The sequence below is a fragment of the Hemicordylus capensis genome, chromosome 6 (assembly GCF_027244095.1).
Source record: "Hemicordylus capensis ecotype Gifberg chromosome 6, rHemCap1.1.pri, whole genome shotgun sequence".
Taxonomy (NCBI): Eukaryota; Metazoa; Chordata; class Lepidosauria; order Squamata; family Cordylidae; genus Hemicordylus; species Hemicordylus capensis.
In genome coordinates, this window is record NC_069662.1 from 135305470 (window position 1) to 135322051 (window position 16582).

The 16582-nt window shown below is 43.3% G+C and overlaps 1 protein-coding gene across 16 annotated transcripts in view; it reads right to left on the reverse strand.

Annotated features, from left to right (window-relative positions):
* Positions 1-16582, reverse strand: part of ADAM22 (ADAM metallopeptidase domain 22) — a 196881-nt gene that overhangs the window by 69034 nt on the left and 111265 nt on the right. For all 16 annotated transcript variants that reach the window (XR_008309864.1, XR_008309865.1, XM_053261903.1 and 13 more), the window contains 2 exons: positions 9553-9623; positions 6218-6292 (listed from right to left, as the gene is read on the reverse strand). Coding sequence is in view for 14 of the 16 variants with exons in the window: in XM_053261903.1 (XP_053117878.1) it covers positions 6218-6292; positions 9553-9623 (146 nt within the window). In the remaining 2 variants the exon portion in view is untranslated. The remainder of the gene's footprint in view (positions 1-6217; positions 6293-9552; positions 9624-16582) is intronic.

Here is a 16582-nt window from a genome sequence, read left to right on the forward strand (position 1 = left end):
CTTGGAAAATTAGAATATCGTGCAAAAGTCCATTAATTTCAGTAATGCAAATTAAAAGGTGAAACTGATATATGAGACAGACGCATTACATGCAAAGCGAGATAAGTCAAGCCTTAATTTGTTATAATTGTGATGATCATGGCGTACAGCTCATGAAAACCCCAAATCCACAATCTCAGAAAATTAGAATATTACATGGAACCAAGAAGACAAGGATTGAAGAATAGAACAATATCGGACCTCTGAAAAGTATAAGCATGCATATGTATTCAGTACTTGGTTTGGGCCCCTTTTGCAGCAATTACTGCCTCAATGCGGCGTGGCATGGATGCTATCAGCCTGTGGCACTGATGAGGTATTATGGAAGACCAGGATGCTTCATTAGCGGCCTTCAGCAATTCTGCATTGTTTGGTCTCATGTCTCTCATCCTTCTCTTGGCAATGCCCCATAGATTCTCTATGGGGTCAGGTCAGGCAAGTTTGCTGGCCAATCAAGCACAGTACACTGTATACTTTTCAGAGGTCCGATATTGTTCTATTCTTCAATCCTTGTCTTCTTGGTTGCATGTAATATTCTAATTTTCTGAGATTGTGGATTTGGGGTTTTCATGATCTGTACGCCATGATCATCACAATTATGACAAATTAAGGCTTGACTTATCTCGCTTTGCATGTAATGCGTCTGTCTCATATATCAGTTTCACCTTTTAATTTGCATTACTGAAATTAATGGACTTTTGCACGATATTCTAATTTTCCGAGTTTCACCTGTATGTCATACTTTTTATAAATATTCTGCTTTTGTATGTGTGGGGTATGTGTATGCATGTGTGTGTTTTAAATACATAGTTCTAAGACAGCTCTGTCACTGGCAGCAATTGGTTATTTAAATATTGCATTTAAATAACTGTTTATGAAGATTTAGAATTGGATAGCTACCTTTGCTTTTGGCATCAAAACTAAACTTTGCAAGTATTATGAAAGGAAAAAGAAATACATTCTTGGCAGCCCCCAGTTTAGATAGTTGTAGAAATGTAAGGAGAACAAATCATCTCAAAGTGCACTGAATAAAATATGATGCCTTCTTTCCTGCTTCTTGTGCAGGCAAAGAAATAATCAATAACCTTTTATTTCACAAAGAGACCGCTTATGTAACAACCTGGATAAAGCGTTTCCCCCCCCCAAGTGCCTAAATGAAACACACATTGCAATCCACTTCTGTGGAAACCCCATGGAAAAGAAGTAGTTTCACACCAGGTCAATGTGGGAGTTGTGTATGAGAAGCTCCCTGCAAAGTTACAAACCATAGGCTACAACTCTCTTTATCTAAAAAAAGCCCCTCTAAATCATGAGACTCTCAGTAGTAATTTAAACAAGGAAAACAAATGAGAAAAATGTGTAGGATTGTGGTCTATAATCCTCTATAGTAATTTGGATTAATCCTGCCTGAAATAGACAGATTTCCTCCTTTCCATTCCATTTTTTTGGGGGGGGGGGAGCTTTGCTCTTCATTCTGCTGTGCCTGTCTTCTGAATTAACAGAGATTTTCTACAGTTAATTTTGGAACCTTTGCATGCTCAATTTGCTCGTGATGCAGTTTTCTATTCCCTTTGTTCACATACTCCACCACCCCAAACCCCACACCCCCACCACCCGGTTAGGTAAACTGTGCATATGAGCAGTGTGCTCATTAAAACACCACACAACATTTCCTCCTCCACTGCCTGCCTGCTCTTTAACTATTACCTTCACATTCTCCCCAATCTGCTCTGGTGTAACAGACACTGAGAAGGAAAGCCTTCTCAGTTTCACCGCTGCCTTCTCAGTTTCAAAAGAAATTTTGTTGTTCTTGCTAGTTTGCAATTTGTATTTGGCTTCTCCTTCATCCTTTTAACTATTTTTAAATTTAAGATGTCTTAGGAAACATTGTATAACTGTGCAAATTTTACATGGAAATCTCACAAAGAAATACGTAGCTACACCAAAAAAAAATCATTCTGCAACAGGACCGTCCTTAGGGTGGGGCAGCCAAGGCAATCATCCCCAGCCCTGTGGCCCTGCAGGCCCCACACCTGCCTCCCTGCCCTGCAGTTGGCGTGGGCTCTGAGATGCCTCCTCTGCACCATGCACACAGAGGCACGCTTACCCCTGGACATCCAGGCCGAAGAAGTCAGGGCCTCCACAGTCCCTGGGCCCCTCCAAATCCTCTTTAGTCTGTCCTGGGTGGTGTTGTCACCCGGCGGAGGATGATGATGCTTAATTTGCAGAGGAGGGGGGCCTCCAAAGGCCTTTAGGTCCAGGCTCCAAAATTACCTAGGTGCATCTCAGCCTGCACACCAGCAACATGGGGCTGGCCAAGAATGGGAGGCTTGCCTGCCATTGAAAGATTCCCTGTGCGCTGGGGCAGGCTGCCAGCTACAGCTCCCCCCATCCGAGTATCAGTCATTTGGCATTTGCACTTTTGTGGTTATGCCCCCCCTTGCGTATTTATGAAATGGCTTGCTATAGAGTTTTTATATCGGGCACAGATGTAAGGCAGAGTGGGAGGGCTCTGTATATTTAATTTGAAGTGGATTGGACAATTTATTGATTTCTTAAAGAACTGAATTGTTTCTAAACACATCAAAAATAAGTGACTCGTTTCATGGCAGAAAATTATAAAAACTTCTGGAACTGAAGGTCCCCCTTGGACCATCAAACAACCTCCCATGTGGAGGAATCTGCCTTCATAAAAACGGGTAAAGCACCTCCTTTTTGTCCTATCCTTTAGATCTCCTGGAATGGCTTGGCATACAGCTTTTATATTGATCACAGATGTAGGGCAGGATGGGAGAGCTCTGTGTATTTAATATGAAACAGATTGGCCAATGAATTGTTTTTTAATCATTTCCCCCCACTGCAGTAAAGCTACCAGAAAGAGTTCTCTCTATCCATAGAGTATGTCACATCTAATGAAAGTGGAGCTAACTGTAAACAGCAAAATAAACTACATATACATATACATATGGGAAATGCACTGTGCTGGTTTGCAGTCCAGAAGTTGGATTGCAGTCCAGAAGGTCTGAGTGAGAACTGTGAAGCAAGGGGCATGTGTTATGCTTTTAACTTTTCCCCTTACAAAGGCACTATATGTCCAAGCGGGTTGGACGTGACCAAACAAACTCACTCTATTTACATAGTATGTCATCAGTCAGTAGAATTATGTAATAATATGAAATGTTAACGAGGCCCCACACATGCTGCTGCTGCTACTACTACTAGGAATATTTATATACTGCTTTCCCACAAAAGTTCCCAAAGCGGTTTACATAGAGAAATATACATAAATAAAATGGCTCCCTGTCCCAAAAGGGCTCACAATCTTAACAAGAAACAAAAGATAGACACCAGCAACAGTCACTGGAGGTACTGTGCTGGGGGTGGGTAGGGCCACTTACTCTCCTCCTGCTCAATAAAGAGAATCACCACTTTTAAAAGGTGCCTCTTTGCTCAGTTAGCAGGGGATACACACACATGGTCATTCCTCTGATTACACAGTTCACTACTGCTGATATAGCAATCTCAATCCACAAATCCATTTCCCAGATACATTTGCAACACAAAAATGGGGGGTTATTTCTTATAAAAAGAATATAGAAGGAACTATAACCACAAATTTGCACTGTCAGCATTACAAAGTTTCTTTATCAGCTCTCCAAATTAAATGGTGGACTGTTTGTGACAGTGAATTGGTGTCTGCTCTGAAGCTTGGCTTGGCGAATTTTTCAACGTTAAAGTAACATGCTGATTCGCCCCCAGCCCTGCATCACCCAGGAATGGCCTTGTTCTGCAACATCAGACACAACAATAGGCATGATCCAGAACTATTCGTGAATACTGAGTAAACTGCTGTGGCCGGCTGCAACTATCATTTATTTCAGGAAAGTGAACTGTGGTAAAAAAAAAATTGCTCACTGAACAAGACTCTGATCAACCTTCACTCTTTTTCAAGCACAATCTTCACCATTTTCAAGCATAAATCAACACAATTAAATCTCTATCTTGCAGGATTATACCAAGTTCAGAATTCTACCAGGGGCCACTCAGGTGCTGCTGGAAAACTCATACTGTATTTACTTGAATCCAAGAAAAGGGGTTTTCTCCATTCTTTCCTGTTAAATATTTGGGAGAGGGGATTTGTCTTTAATTCAGAGTCCTCTTTCTTATGGGTAAATACAGGTACAAACTGTATTTAACTTCTATTAAAATCTTCTTTTAAGGCATTGTCTTAAATTCAGAGTCACTTTCTATTCAGGTAAATACGGTAAACGGGATGGTAAATATGGTAAATAAATATGGTAAATGGGGACAAACAGCTCCTAATGTTCGTTTTCTTGCATATATCCAACAGGATATGTCTGTGCCCTGCATACTGCTGCCCCATATGACAGCCAGCTAAACTACATCAGCCTTGTCGGGCATGGAGTTCTCAGGTCCAGACTGACCCTTTCCAACCAAGCTGTCTATTGGGTCCTTCCAGGACATAAAAAATATAAAGGCTTCCTGGTTGGGCTTAGGCTTTGCCTTAGTTTGAAGATCTCTTTGGTCCTGGTTCATTGTGTTTTATAATCCTGGTTCCGTCTGAGCTGTACCCCTGCCTCTGGCTCTAACATTCCACTCCTGGTTCTTGTCTGTCTGCTTAATTCTGACCCTTGGTTTCTGCTGACTCATGGCTTGCCTCCTAATCCTGGTTCTCTGCTTGGCTTTGATCCTTAGCTTCAGCTCTGACTCGTGGCTTGCTTCCCGACTCCACTTCCTGGTTTGTTGCTTCACTTCTGGTTCTCTGCCAGGCCTTCTTGATCCCAATTTTAGGCTCCAATCTATCCTCCAGTGGCTGCTCACAACCACTGACAGTCCACATACTCACACCACATCCTGTGGCAGTGAATTTCATGAATTTGAGAAAGGAACATTAGCAAACGGTTTGAGGACAAGGTAGATATCACCAGGAAGGGAGGGAATGACAATTAAGGCTTTAGAAAAGGCTTAGACCATTTCATGGATGACAGGTCTATCAATGGCTACTAGTCTTGATGGCTATAGGCTGCCTCCAGGCTTGGTGGCAGGCTGCTTCTGAATACCGGAAGGGAGTAACAGCAGGAGAGGGGCATACCTCCTTCTCTTGCCTATGCAGAGGCATCTGGTGAGCCACTATAGGAAACAGGATGCTGGACTAGATCAGGCCTTGGGTCTGACACAGCAGGGCTGTTCTTATGACTTCTTCCAAACATTGTAGGTGACCTTTCATAACTAAATAAAGTATTCAGCAAAGAATCAAGAGCACAATGGCCTGCTAACTGGGCAAAAAGGTATCTCTTAAAGCGGAGGCCGCCTTAAATTTATCAGGGAGAGAACAACTGTCCCAAATCTCTAACTGTCCCAGTCCAGTGTCCTTCAAGCAACTTCCTTATTCATATATTTATTTTATTTTATTTGTATACTGCCTAACCAAGAGGGCTCCAGGCGGGGCATGTAAATAAAAACAGATAAAACCAAAATAAATAACCCATTAAAAACCATTTAAAATTATAATAATTTAAAGCCATTTAAAAATCACTAAAAGCCACACTAAAAAGATGCATTTTTAGAGCTCTTTTAAAGGCTGGTAAGCCACCTAATGGCACAGCGGGGAAATGACTTGACTAGCAAGCCCCCACTGGTATGTTTCCCAGACTATGGGAAACACATATATCGGGCAGCAGCGATATAGGAAGACGCTGAAAGGCATCATCTCATATTGCACTGGAGATGGCAATGGCAAACTCCTCCTGTATTCTACCAAAGACAACCACAGGGGCTCTGTGGTCGCCAGGAGTTGACACTGACTCGATGGTACACTTTACCTTTACCTTTCAGCTGGCTGTTGTGATCGTTCCTTTTGCTATGTAAAAACTGCTTTGAGAACTTTTTGGTTAAAAAGTGATATATAAATAATACAGTAATGCTCTGCAATTGAATTTTTATATAGCTTCTGGACTACCTTCTGTTCATAGAGATTCTACTGAGTGACTCACACCATAATTTCAGTGCTCAGACTTGGCTTCTGTAACATCCGCTGTATGACTAGAATCATTCTGCAATAGGTACTTTATAATTCATCTATCACAGACACGTAGGCATGCATGCATTATTGATGGCTTCAAAAAGGCTTCAAAAAGGGCCAGTACATAAGCCTCACCATTAGATGGTCATTTACAATCATTAGCTCAACATATTTTGTTTCCTCTTCAACTTTATGTGGGATCTGAAGGACCTGCAGAAAGAGTAAGATACTGCACATGTTTAAAACAGCAAGTGGAATAATACCTGATTCTGAGCTAACCATATCCAAACCAATTTATTTCTATTATTGTGACACTGTAAAAGTAAGTCTATAACCAAAATTAGCAACTGAATGTATGTCATAATTTCTTGCATTTGGATGGTACAAATAGGTTAACAGTTCTAATAACATAATGGACCTTGTTTGCATTAGGATATTGATTGGTACCTGTCTCCCATCAAAGAGCCCGTTCAGATGGTCCAACAAACTGGTTTCATGCGCTGCCCCCTTCTTTTCCTCCTCCTCTCACACATCCAGATGCAAGGGCAGAATTCTGGTCACATGCACACATAAAACGCCTCTATACTGAGTTGGGCCACTGTTCCACCTAGATAAGTATTGTCTACTCTGACTAGAAGCAGCTCTCTTGGGTTTAAGGCAGAGGGGTTTCCCAGCCCCACCTGGAGAAGCCAGGGATTGAATCTGGGACCTTCTGAATGCAAAACAGATGCTTTATCACTGAGCTACAGCCCCATCCCCCTACGTTCCGCATGATGTTGTGAACCAGGAATGTGTAATTTAAGCAAACCCAGGAAAACAGGATCTCAAACTGCAGTTTGATCCTGGTCTGAGATGCTGGTTTATTGGGCTTGCTCAAGTCACAGATTTTCAATTCACATAACATGCAAAACTGTGGTATAAGAAACCAAGATTCCTTCCTTTCAGAGGAACATGTGATCCGAGAGGATGAGGAGGTCAGAGCTTGTGAGTTCACCACTCCTTCTGAGTTTAACAGGGCTGCTCAACTTTGGCCGTCCTGCAGATGTTGGCCTACAATTCCCACAATCCCTGGCTATTTGCCACTGTGACTGGAGATTATGGGAGTTGTAGTTCAAAACACAGCTGGAGGGCCTAAGTTGAGCAGGCCTGGTTTAGAAGTTTAGATACACCAACCATGGTTTGGTGGATCATCTGAACCAGTTCTTCAAGCAGAGCTGCACAACTTCAGCTGCCCTGCAGATGTTTGACTACAACTCCCATCATCCTTGACTTTTGGCCACTATGGCTGGGGATTATGGGATTTGAAGTCGACCATCTGCAGGACAGCTGAAGTTGTGCAACCCTGCCTTAGAGCATAATCTTTCTACAGAAAAATCACAAACACAGGAGGCCCAAGTAATGATTAAGCCTTACAATCTGGTTGATAATTTACAAACAAAGATGCAGAACACCAAAACAATGCTAATTTAGGTAATTTCTGCTGCAACTTTGAGCAGCCAGTTACACTCCCTCCCACATCACCTATCACAGCAGGCCTATGAAGTGCCCCTGTTTCCCCACAGATTTCCCAGCAGAATTGTTCTGCATGATGGTTGCTGTACAGCTAGTGCAACACTGTGTTGTTTACAGAGAGACAGAGCATTTCTCTAGCACGATTATATGGTGAGGTTCATATAAATTATTAATGTGACACAGTTTCTCCACCCCCAACCCCTTTTGTATCTTTGATTCAGGCAGGAAGCATCTGTACATTTATTTTAGCCACTGATTTGGATTTAAGGTGATTATGGGTTCAGTTCCAGCTTCTTGCTTCCTGAAATAAATATCAGCTTCACTGCACCCACAAGAAAAGGACTGTGCAACATGGGTTTAATTGTATTTTTCAGCTGTCCATGGAAATTCCAGCTCTCTATCCCTGCTAACTTGGCAAAGAGGCACCTTTTAACATGGTGATTTTCTTTATTTAGCAGAGGGAGAGTAACTGGCCCTATCTACCCCCAGTACAGTACCTCCAGTGACTGTTGCTGGTGTATATCTTATGTTTCTTTTTAGACTGTGAGCCCTTTGGGGAAAGGGTTCCATCTTATTTATTTATTTATTATTTCTCTGTGTAAACCACCATGAGCCATTTTTGGAAGGGCGGAATAGAAATTGAATAAATAAATAAATAAATCAGGAAACCACAGCTCTCATATCTGATGTTTACATACCCGGTCTGTGCTGGAGTTTTAGATCACAATGGTACCTTCCATCCTTCCCAAACAAATCCACACACTGCTGACAAGCGTGGAACCTATATGGGCTGTCGAGTCTAGCGGGGCTTAATTTCTCAAATGAGATGGGCCAGTGCAAGTTTGATTGCAAAACTCAGGCAAAGATCATGACTGCTGTGGGAAGTTATAGATCCACTCTATTCTGCACTGATCAGGCCTTACTTGGAATACTGGCCGGCATGTTCTGCAGTGTTAGGAGGATGGAGCAAGAGTTCTGTCCTTACAGAGAATCTGCTGCAGAACTTAGCCGAAGACTTATAATTGGGGAGCAATTATAATTGTGTTCCACCTCCCTCAGAAAATGCAATTTGCTCCCAGAAACACATCTCTGGGGTCACACAGCCCTCAGGGACTGCCAAACAGCACTTTTGGAGGGAGGGGAGAGCAGTTAAAATCACATCGCCCTCCATATGTGCACTCTACTGCGCAGCAAATCCTTGGATGAGATCTGCAGCAGCCGCTCTGCAAGGACGGAGCGGAACACTGCAGAACAGATAAGCCACTGCATCCAGATCTGGCCACTGTATTTTAAGATGGTCAACGTGTTTAGAGGGGAACAAAGACGCTTTCCCAAAGATGAACCCAAAGATCGTCTATGAGTTGAAGCAGTTGGGTATATTTCACCTGGAGAAGAGAACACTGAGGGGAGAAGTAATAGCCACCAACAAATATCTCAAGGGCTGTCACTCAGGAAAAGGAGTGGATTCGTTTTCTGTTGTTCCTGAGAGCAGGACTAGAAAAAATGGGTTGAAATCACAAGGACACCCATTTAGGCTAGAAATTAGGAGGGATTTCCTACCCTGTTTCCCCGAAAGTAAGACCTACCCCGAAAGTAAGACCTAGCAGTAATTTCTGATGTACCACTAATTGCCCTAGTGCATTTTGGGGGGCTAAAATTAATATAAGACGCTGTTTTATTTTCGGGGAAACACGGTAACTGTATGAGCTGTTCGAGAGTGGAACCATCTGCCGCACACAGAGGCAGGTGGGCTCTCTTTCACTAAAGGTATTCAAACTGAGACGGAGTGATCACCTGTCAGGAATGCTGCAGCACATGTCTGAACTGAACTCAAGGCCCCTTCCAATTCTAAAATGCTACTATTCTACTCCTGAAAAGAATCCCTTAATCACAGAAAACTATGCCTGAAGGTATGTCCTTTGAAAAGGGGGTGGAAAAGACAGTGTATGGGGACATACCTGCCTTTTGCTTCTTTTGTGTCTTGGTTTTACCACAAACTTCTGCGATGTAGTATTCATGTGCCAGAATTCTAAATAAAACACACATTCAGGTCAGTTCAATGCTGGTTAATAAAGGTCTGTATTTTCGACAATAAAACAAGGACACACTGACACTGCACAGGGCTGAACAAATGGATTTTATAAGCAAGAGCGATTCAAAGCTGTTTTTGAACAGTTAATTGTTTTTATTCTCTGAAATTGTTTTAAACTGTTTCACTCTGTGAATTGTTTTAAATCTATTATATTAATTCTCCTGGGTGTGCCTTGGAATGTGCGTCCCGGCACCCAGCTGATTGGCTGGGCAGCGGAGGCGCCTGATTGGCTGAGGCGCACCCAGGAGAATTGGCCGGCCGGCTGCGGAGGCAAGGCGGCGGCGGACCCAGCTGTGGTGGCGGTGGTGGGCCAGGATGCAGCGGTAGTTGCGGTGGGTCTGGCCGTGGAGGCGAGGAGAGGTGTGGCGGCGGCGGGCCCAGCAGCAGAGGTGAGGTGGTGGCACCTTGGCCGCCACAGCGGTACTCAGCCCGGCAACCTGGGCCCGGCCAGAGACTGGGGCAGGTGTGGGGGGGGAGAGAGATAGCCGGCCCCCAAGAGCGCACAGATGCACTGTGTGGGGGTCGGCTAGTTCTTTTTATTCTGTGAAAGTGTGTTCATTGTTTGTTTTTATGTTGTCATTTAGATTGTGTACGCCGCCTAGAGCTGTATATATCAGGCGGTATATAAATCTGATAGCTAGATAGATAGCTAGATAGATAGATAGATAGATTTTTTAAAAAGGAGTGAACTTGACATTACTGCACTTATCAAAATCTTTCCCACAAAGGAGGAAAAGATTCCATTCCATTGTGAAAGCCCATTGACTTCAGTTGGGGCTCCTGAACTCCATGCTGCCTACCCAAGAATCAAAGGCTGAGCTGGAACCACATAGGATATTCCGGTAAAGAAGTTATAATAAATTTAATCATGAGTGACCTTCGGTATTCAATAAAAGCACTCTTTAATTAGGAAATGAACTATACATCTCCCATGAAAAATGAAACTTTAAAAACAAGGTGACCCACCAAGAAGTCAGAACATTAATTGGTTTGACGAAGACACTACTATGCAACTGACTCCTTTAATTACATTTTCCAATCCAGTTTCCACAGCACCCTGGTTATTCCCTTCAGGCAGCCTCCCTTTCAAAGCACCAGCTGTCCTAAGATTCTCAGTAGGCAACAGATATGTTGTGTCTACAAGCCACTCTGTACCACATACACTGAATACTCAAACACATACACACTTTTATCCTCCCTGCACTTTTTATGTATTTAGAATTTTCCATATAGCAACAGATATAAAATGGACATGTTAAAAAAGAGAATTGTAATTTCAAACATAAGAGAAAATCAAGACAAAAATTTCAAGAGGAAGTAGCTGCCCTCCCACAAAATATTTATTTAGGTAATCAATTGATTAATACCAAACCAGCGGAATATTTAAGTAGCATAGTAATACCCAAATGTAGATGTGCTTTGACCCTTGCTCGGCTTAATGCTTTGCCAAATGCCGTGCTTCAGGGAAGATTTAAAGGAATTCCGCTCTCCTCCAGAGTTTGTCCTTGTGGCTCTGGTGTGGTTGATACCTCTGTGCACGCTATTTTGTATTGTGAATTATATAGGGAGGCTCAGTTAAAACTTGTCTCTCCTCTCCTTCGAAAATTTCCTAGACATACAGATGAGTTCTACCTAAACTTTTTGCTTTCTATTCCTGATGTTGAGGTTAATACCAAAACGTCTAGGTTTTGCTTATTTGCAAAATTCGTTCAGTATCTTTGTAATGTTGAGATGATTTTGGTCTATGACCGCAATAAAGTTTCCCTCTTCTCAAGACAAAAAGAAAGGGAAAGAGAAATAACACTAACAAGAGTCCTGTTCATATATTATATTCAGTGCATGGGCAGTTGTTTACTGCATTTGAAGAGGCCTTTTGAAGGAGCATTTAAAAATGACCCAGAGTCATTTCTAAAATGAATACATTATAGCCATCCACACAGAAACATATACATGTGTACAAACACCTGTTCACACATACAACATGATGAGTCTCTTCTAGCGATCCATGAGAAGGGCTAGAGGGCGGTCTGTGGGGAAGGCAGGTTAAGCTTACCTTTCCCACAGATGACCTCAGAGGCATTGCTGGGCATGCTCCACATGCGCCCATATGATTACCCATGCGCCGAGGCAGCGGGAAGGGCAGGGGGCTGGGATGTGCCGTCCTGGCCCCCAGAAGTACCATGATTCACCATGAGAGTGTGTGGTGCATCATGGAGATCCTTCCTCACCTCCTTGCAGTATGGCAGCTGCGGGTGCCACATGATCCCAAAAATGAGGTTAAGGGAGCGCTGGCTCCCTTAACCTCGTTTTACAGGGTGGCTATTTAGGCAGGTTTGTCACCAGGCGCAGAGGGAGCCGAGCAGCAGCCCGGGTTCTGGCACCGCCACAGCCCCCCTCCCCTGCCCCTTGCATCTGACATATGAGGCAGGGCGCATTTAGCCACGCCCCCTATGTCATACATCGGATGCAGGGAGTGAAATCAGCCAGTGCTGCTTTCGCAGCGTGGCCGTAGTGACTCTCCCTGGCAGGGAGAGCTGCTCCGGCCGCGCTGCAAATGCAGTGCTAGCCGATCTAACTCCTGAACAGGGCCGTGCAGCCCTGTTTGGGAGTGAAATCAGCCAGCACTGTATTTGCAGCGTGGCCAGGAACGGATCTCCCTGCCTTTAAAAAGGCAGGGAGAGTTGCTCCAGCTGCACTGCGAATGCAGCGCTGGTCGATTTCGGTCCCAAACGGAGCTGCGAGGCCCGGTTTGGAAGCGAAGCCACGCCCATGCATCTGACATCATACACAGGGGCGTGTCTGGGGCCACAAGGTGCAGCCCTTGATTGGCGGTGGCCCGAGTTCTTTGAACCCATTCGCCCAATGGTGGCTCCGCCCATTTGCTGCCATGGAGCCGCTGGGATCGGCCCAATCCTGGTGGTTCGCAGACACGTGCAAAATCAGAGCCCAGCCTGGTGTGTGAACAGCCTCCATGTTTAAATAGAACTAAGATGTCCATGAGAACACCCAAATGACAAACCAATGATAACATCAGTAGCAGTCGGTGAGTGCCGCTCGGTGGGCGGGGGCAAGTAGTTCTTTAAATAGTGGCAGACCTACCCACTGCCCATACCCGAAATGTTCTACAGGGCGGAGGCACCCAACCCAGGATCCTGTGGGCAGCCTGACCCACCCTTGCTGCTCAGTTACTCTCTGGGCAGTGAGTCAGTTTTCTGCTGTTTAAAACAGTATTTTTCTGCCCTCACCCCACAACATCTGCCAGATCAGCGCTCACCAGCTGCCACTGGATAAGGTCAAACATATTCCAGGGTAGGTGTTTCTTTGTTACAGACAAAATGAACAGCCCAGGTAAGCCGTTACCTGGGTAAATGGGGAACAGAAGCACACCAGCTAGCCACACCACAAAGCGCTTCTTAACACTTTGCTCTCCCCAGGCGCTTGTTTGAGGAAGCAACACTGAATCCAGGAACAATTCCCCCACACAATTCAAAATCCTCCTCAGACAAGTACTTCACCTGGGGATTGCAGGAGGCATGGCTGATGAAAGCAGGGTTGTAACTATAATAGGGCAAGGGGAGACAGTTGTCTGGGGGCCCACTGCCTTGGGGGGGGGCAGAGGCAAGTCACATGACTGACTCCCCCAGCTGTACACCCGCCCAGGCTTCCTTCAGTTGTATTCATCCTCCGAAACAGATGTGAGTGTTAAGACCTGGAGCTACCAGAATAGCATGCCTTTCTCTAGTACCATTAAATGACTTGCATTGTCCACAATTTACAAAACCTTTTAGGATGATGTTCTATTGTGGCACATAAGTTTTTTGTTACCACTATTCAGCCTCATTTAAGATTTCTTTACTTCATGAGCTGAACTTCAGTGAGGGGGGGCCCATTTTAATATATTGTCTCTGGGCCCACTCCAACCTTGCTACGCCCCTGGATGAAAGGCTAACTGGCAACCTTCATTTCCCCCAGCTGCAGCATACTTAGTTTAATTATGCCTGAATAGTGGTGATTTGGAGTGTTTATTCAAATTTGTGTTGTTGCAGTGCACAAAAGAAAGACAAGAAATGCAGGTCACCAAGAAATCCTCTGTTTTATATACTTTCCAGAGGAAACCAACCAGATACCTGCTTTTTTTTAAGCACAGCACAGTGGCCATTTATAGCGTGACCACACAGTGACTGTATCCACATGCAAAGCCAGTGTCACGCCCTCGGTCTCAGATAGTGAGGAGGAAGGGGAAGCTGACAGCCTTCCAGCCGATGCAGGGGTGCCTGAGGGGCACAGCCCGGCTGTCAGTTCCCAAGAGATGGCTGAGGAGGGTCCGGCTGGTGTTTCAAAGCAGGCACAGCAGTCTGGGGCAGCAGAGACAGCAACAGACAGAGGATGAGCTGTGCGGGCAACCCCCACTGACTCCACAGCAAAGGCGTGTGTCACAAGACGAAGAGCACAGCTGGAAACTATCAGGAGGAGTAAACGCCTCTTGCAGAGGGCTGATAAGCCTTGAATCCCTGCCAGCTGAGAGTTATCAGCTTGGACTATAAAGCACTTCAACAGCTTTCTGTTAGCTGCTGGAAGACAACATTTGTCAACCCTCATGTCAACAGCTTTCAGCCTGAGCCTGATATAGAGAACTATTCTGAGCCGTGTTTCGTTTCTGCAGCCCAGTTTGTATTGTGGACTATCTTCCTGGACTTCCTTTCTGGGTGGCCAGATTGCTGACATCCAACCTATTTTGAAGTTGTAGGGAGCAAGTTAAAGTAAACTTTGATGTGTGGTTAGTTGCTGCAGACAACCACTTCTTCACATCTATCTTCCTACACAGAAGTGCTTCCAGTGTAAGAAGTGAATAACATAAAAATCTAATATAAAAAACAGTCCATAGTCCCACTGACGTCAACAACATTAAATTCATAATCAAGCCTGTGGAGAATTGCAGCTTTGTTCAAGGATGATCAAAGTCCAATTATATCCAATAATCTTGATGCCATGAATAAAAGTCAGAAGCTAAAATAGCATAAAATGGCTATTTAATAAGCATTTCAGTATTCCACCAAAGGCAAAATTTCCTTATCTGAGTAAACACAAACAGATTCTGCTTTGAGAAACCAAAAGTAGATCATCATTCATCTCTTTCTGAAACTGCCCTAGAAGGCATTCTAAGAGATAAAGACTTTTCAGAGAGTGAAAAACTACAGTTCTCATTCACAAATCCTTAGTTTTGTATACAAAATATTTCAATTTGCAAATGTTTTAACATACACAACTATAGTTTGAACAGGCTTTGGCCATTTTAAATTCTTCAGATTTATTAATTTTTAAAATAATAATTCAAGGAATAACATAACTATTTATGAATAGTACCTCTGCACAATTTTTTTAAAAACCAGACTTCAAAATACACTAAATACATTTGAGAAATGTTATTTTATATGGTGTGTGGGTTTTATAACTATGTAATATACTATTTTTATAATTTTTCTTATTGGCCACATATTAAAAAAAAATTATTTAATATATACAGGCAAACCTTCTTATATGTGGAACTGCTATTCGCATATCCGCGGGTGTCAAATAGACACCCTACCTCCTTATCCGAGGATACAAAAGGGTTAAAACCCATGTATCTATGGTTCCTAGGAGGCCAGAAAGGACCATGGATGTCATTTCCAGCTACCATTTTGTCTCCAGGGGCCATTTTGAGGCTCAATTCATTAAAAAAAAATTAATGGAAAAAATCCATGACTTTTTGGGAGCATTTGGGACTTTGGGGGGCATTGCTGGGTGCCAGGAGACCCAAAGAGCATGGTAGGGCACTTTATTTGGCCCATTTTCATGATTTGAGGTGACTGGTGAGGGTTGAATCTGGGAACCTAACTCCCACATTCCCATAGACTCAATTCCTCCTTATCTGCAGTTTCATTACCCACGGTAATCTGCAGGAACGTAACCCCTGCGAATAATGCGGTCCACCCATATTAACATTCATATAATTTATACCACAATGGCATTTTTAAACACTGTAGCTCAATTCAGATCATAATGCACACCACAGATCATATTGTATACCATGATTTAGAAAACTGGGAAGAAGTCATGAGGCTGAGCAAATGCCCCTTATCTCTCCTCTCTGGCACATAGCTTCGCTCTCAGTTTCCTGTTTAATGGAATTAACAAAAGTCTGCCAAAATGTACAGATAGGCAAACCATAGTAAGGCTTGGCCTCCTGGTCCAGAAGTAAAAACCACATGTGAAGCTGGCTCATGATTCGGTTTGGAGGTCAAGTCTAACCATATTTGGTTAATATGGATTTTTAGCAAACTATGGTTAGCACTGAATAGGTAACTGAGAAAAACCTGCACATGAGAGAGAGACGGAAGAAGCAAGCACACTCACAAATCCATGTTTGAACTGAACTAAAAAAATTGTTCAGTTAAAACACGGTAGTGAATAATGCAATCTGTTCACATTAAAAGGTCACAATCGTGACTAAACATTTATATAAAGCACATTTATGTTTCAAATAATTTACACTTTTGTCCTATTTGAACTCATAGAATTCCTGTGAAGTAGATCAGTATTGCTTCACCCTTTTTGTGGCAAGAACTTCCAAGCATATCAGCCCAATTACCTTTACATTTACAAGTTAAATTTTTGTTAAGAGCATGTGTTATCCTGTCTGCACAACAGCATAAACAAAAAGAAACTACCCATGTAAAACCCAAGCAAAACTGAGAATATGCCTTGGAAACACCCAGCTGGAATCTTGTGTGGCAACTTATGAGAGGTTTTGTGAATAGCTCTTGTTTATTAAACAGCATCCAAGCAGTAAAGTGTTTACAAAAATGCATCAGTTATAATCCTTAGCATTTTATGATCTTCAGATACTCCTAAAT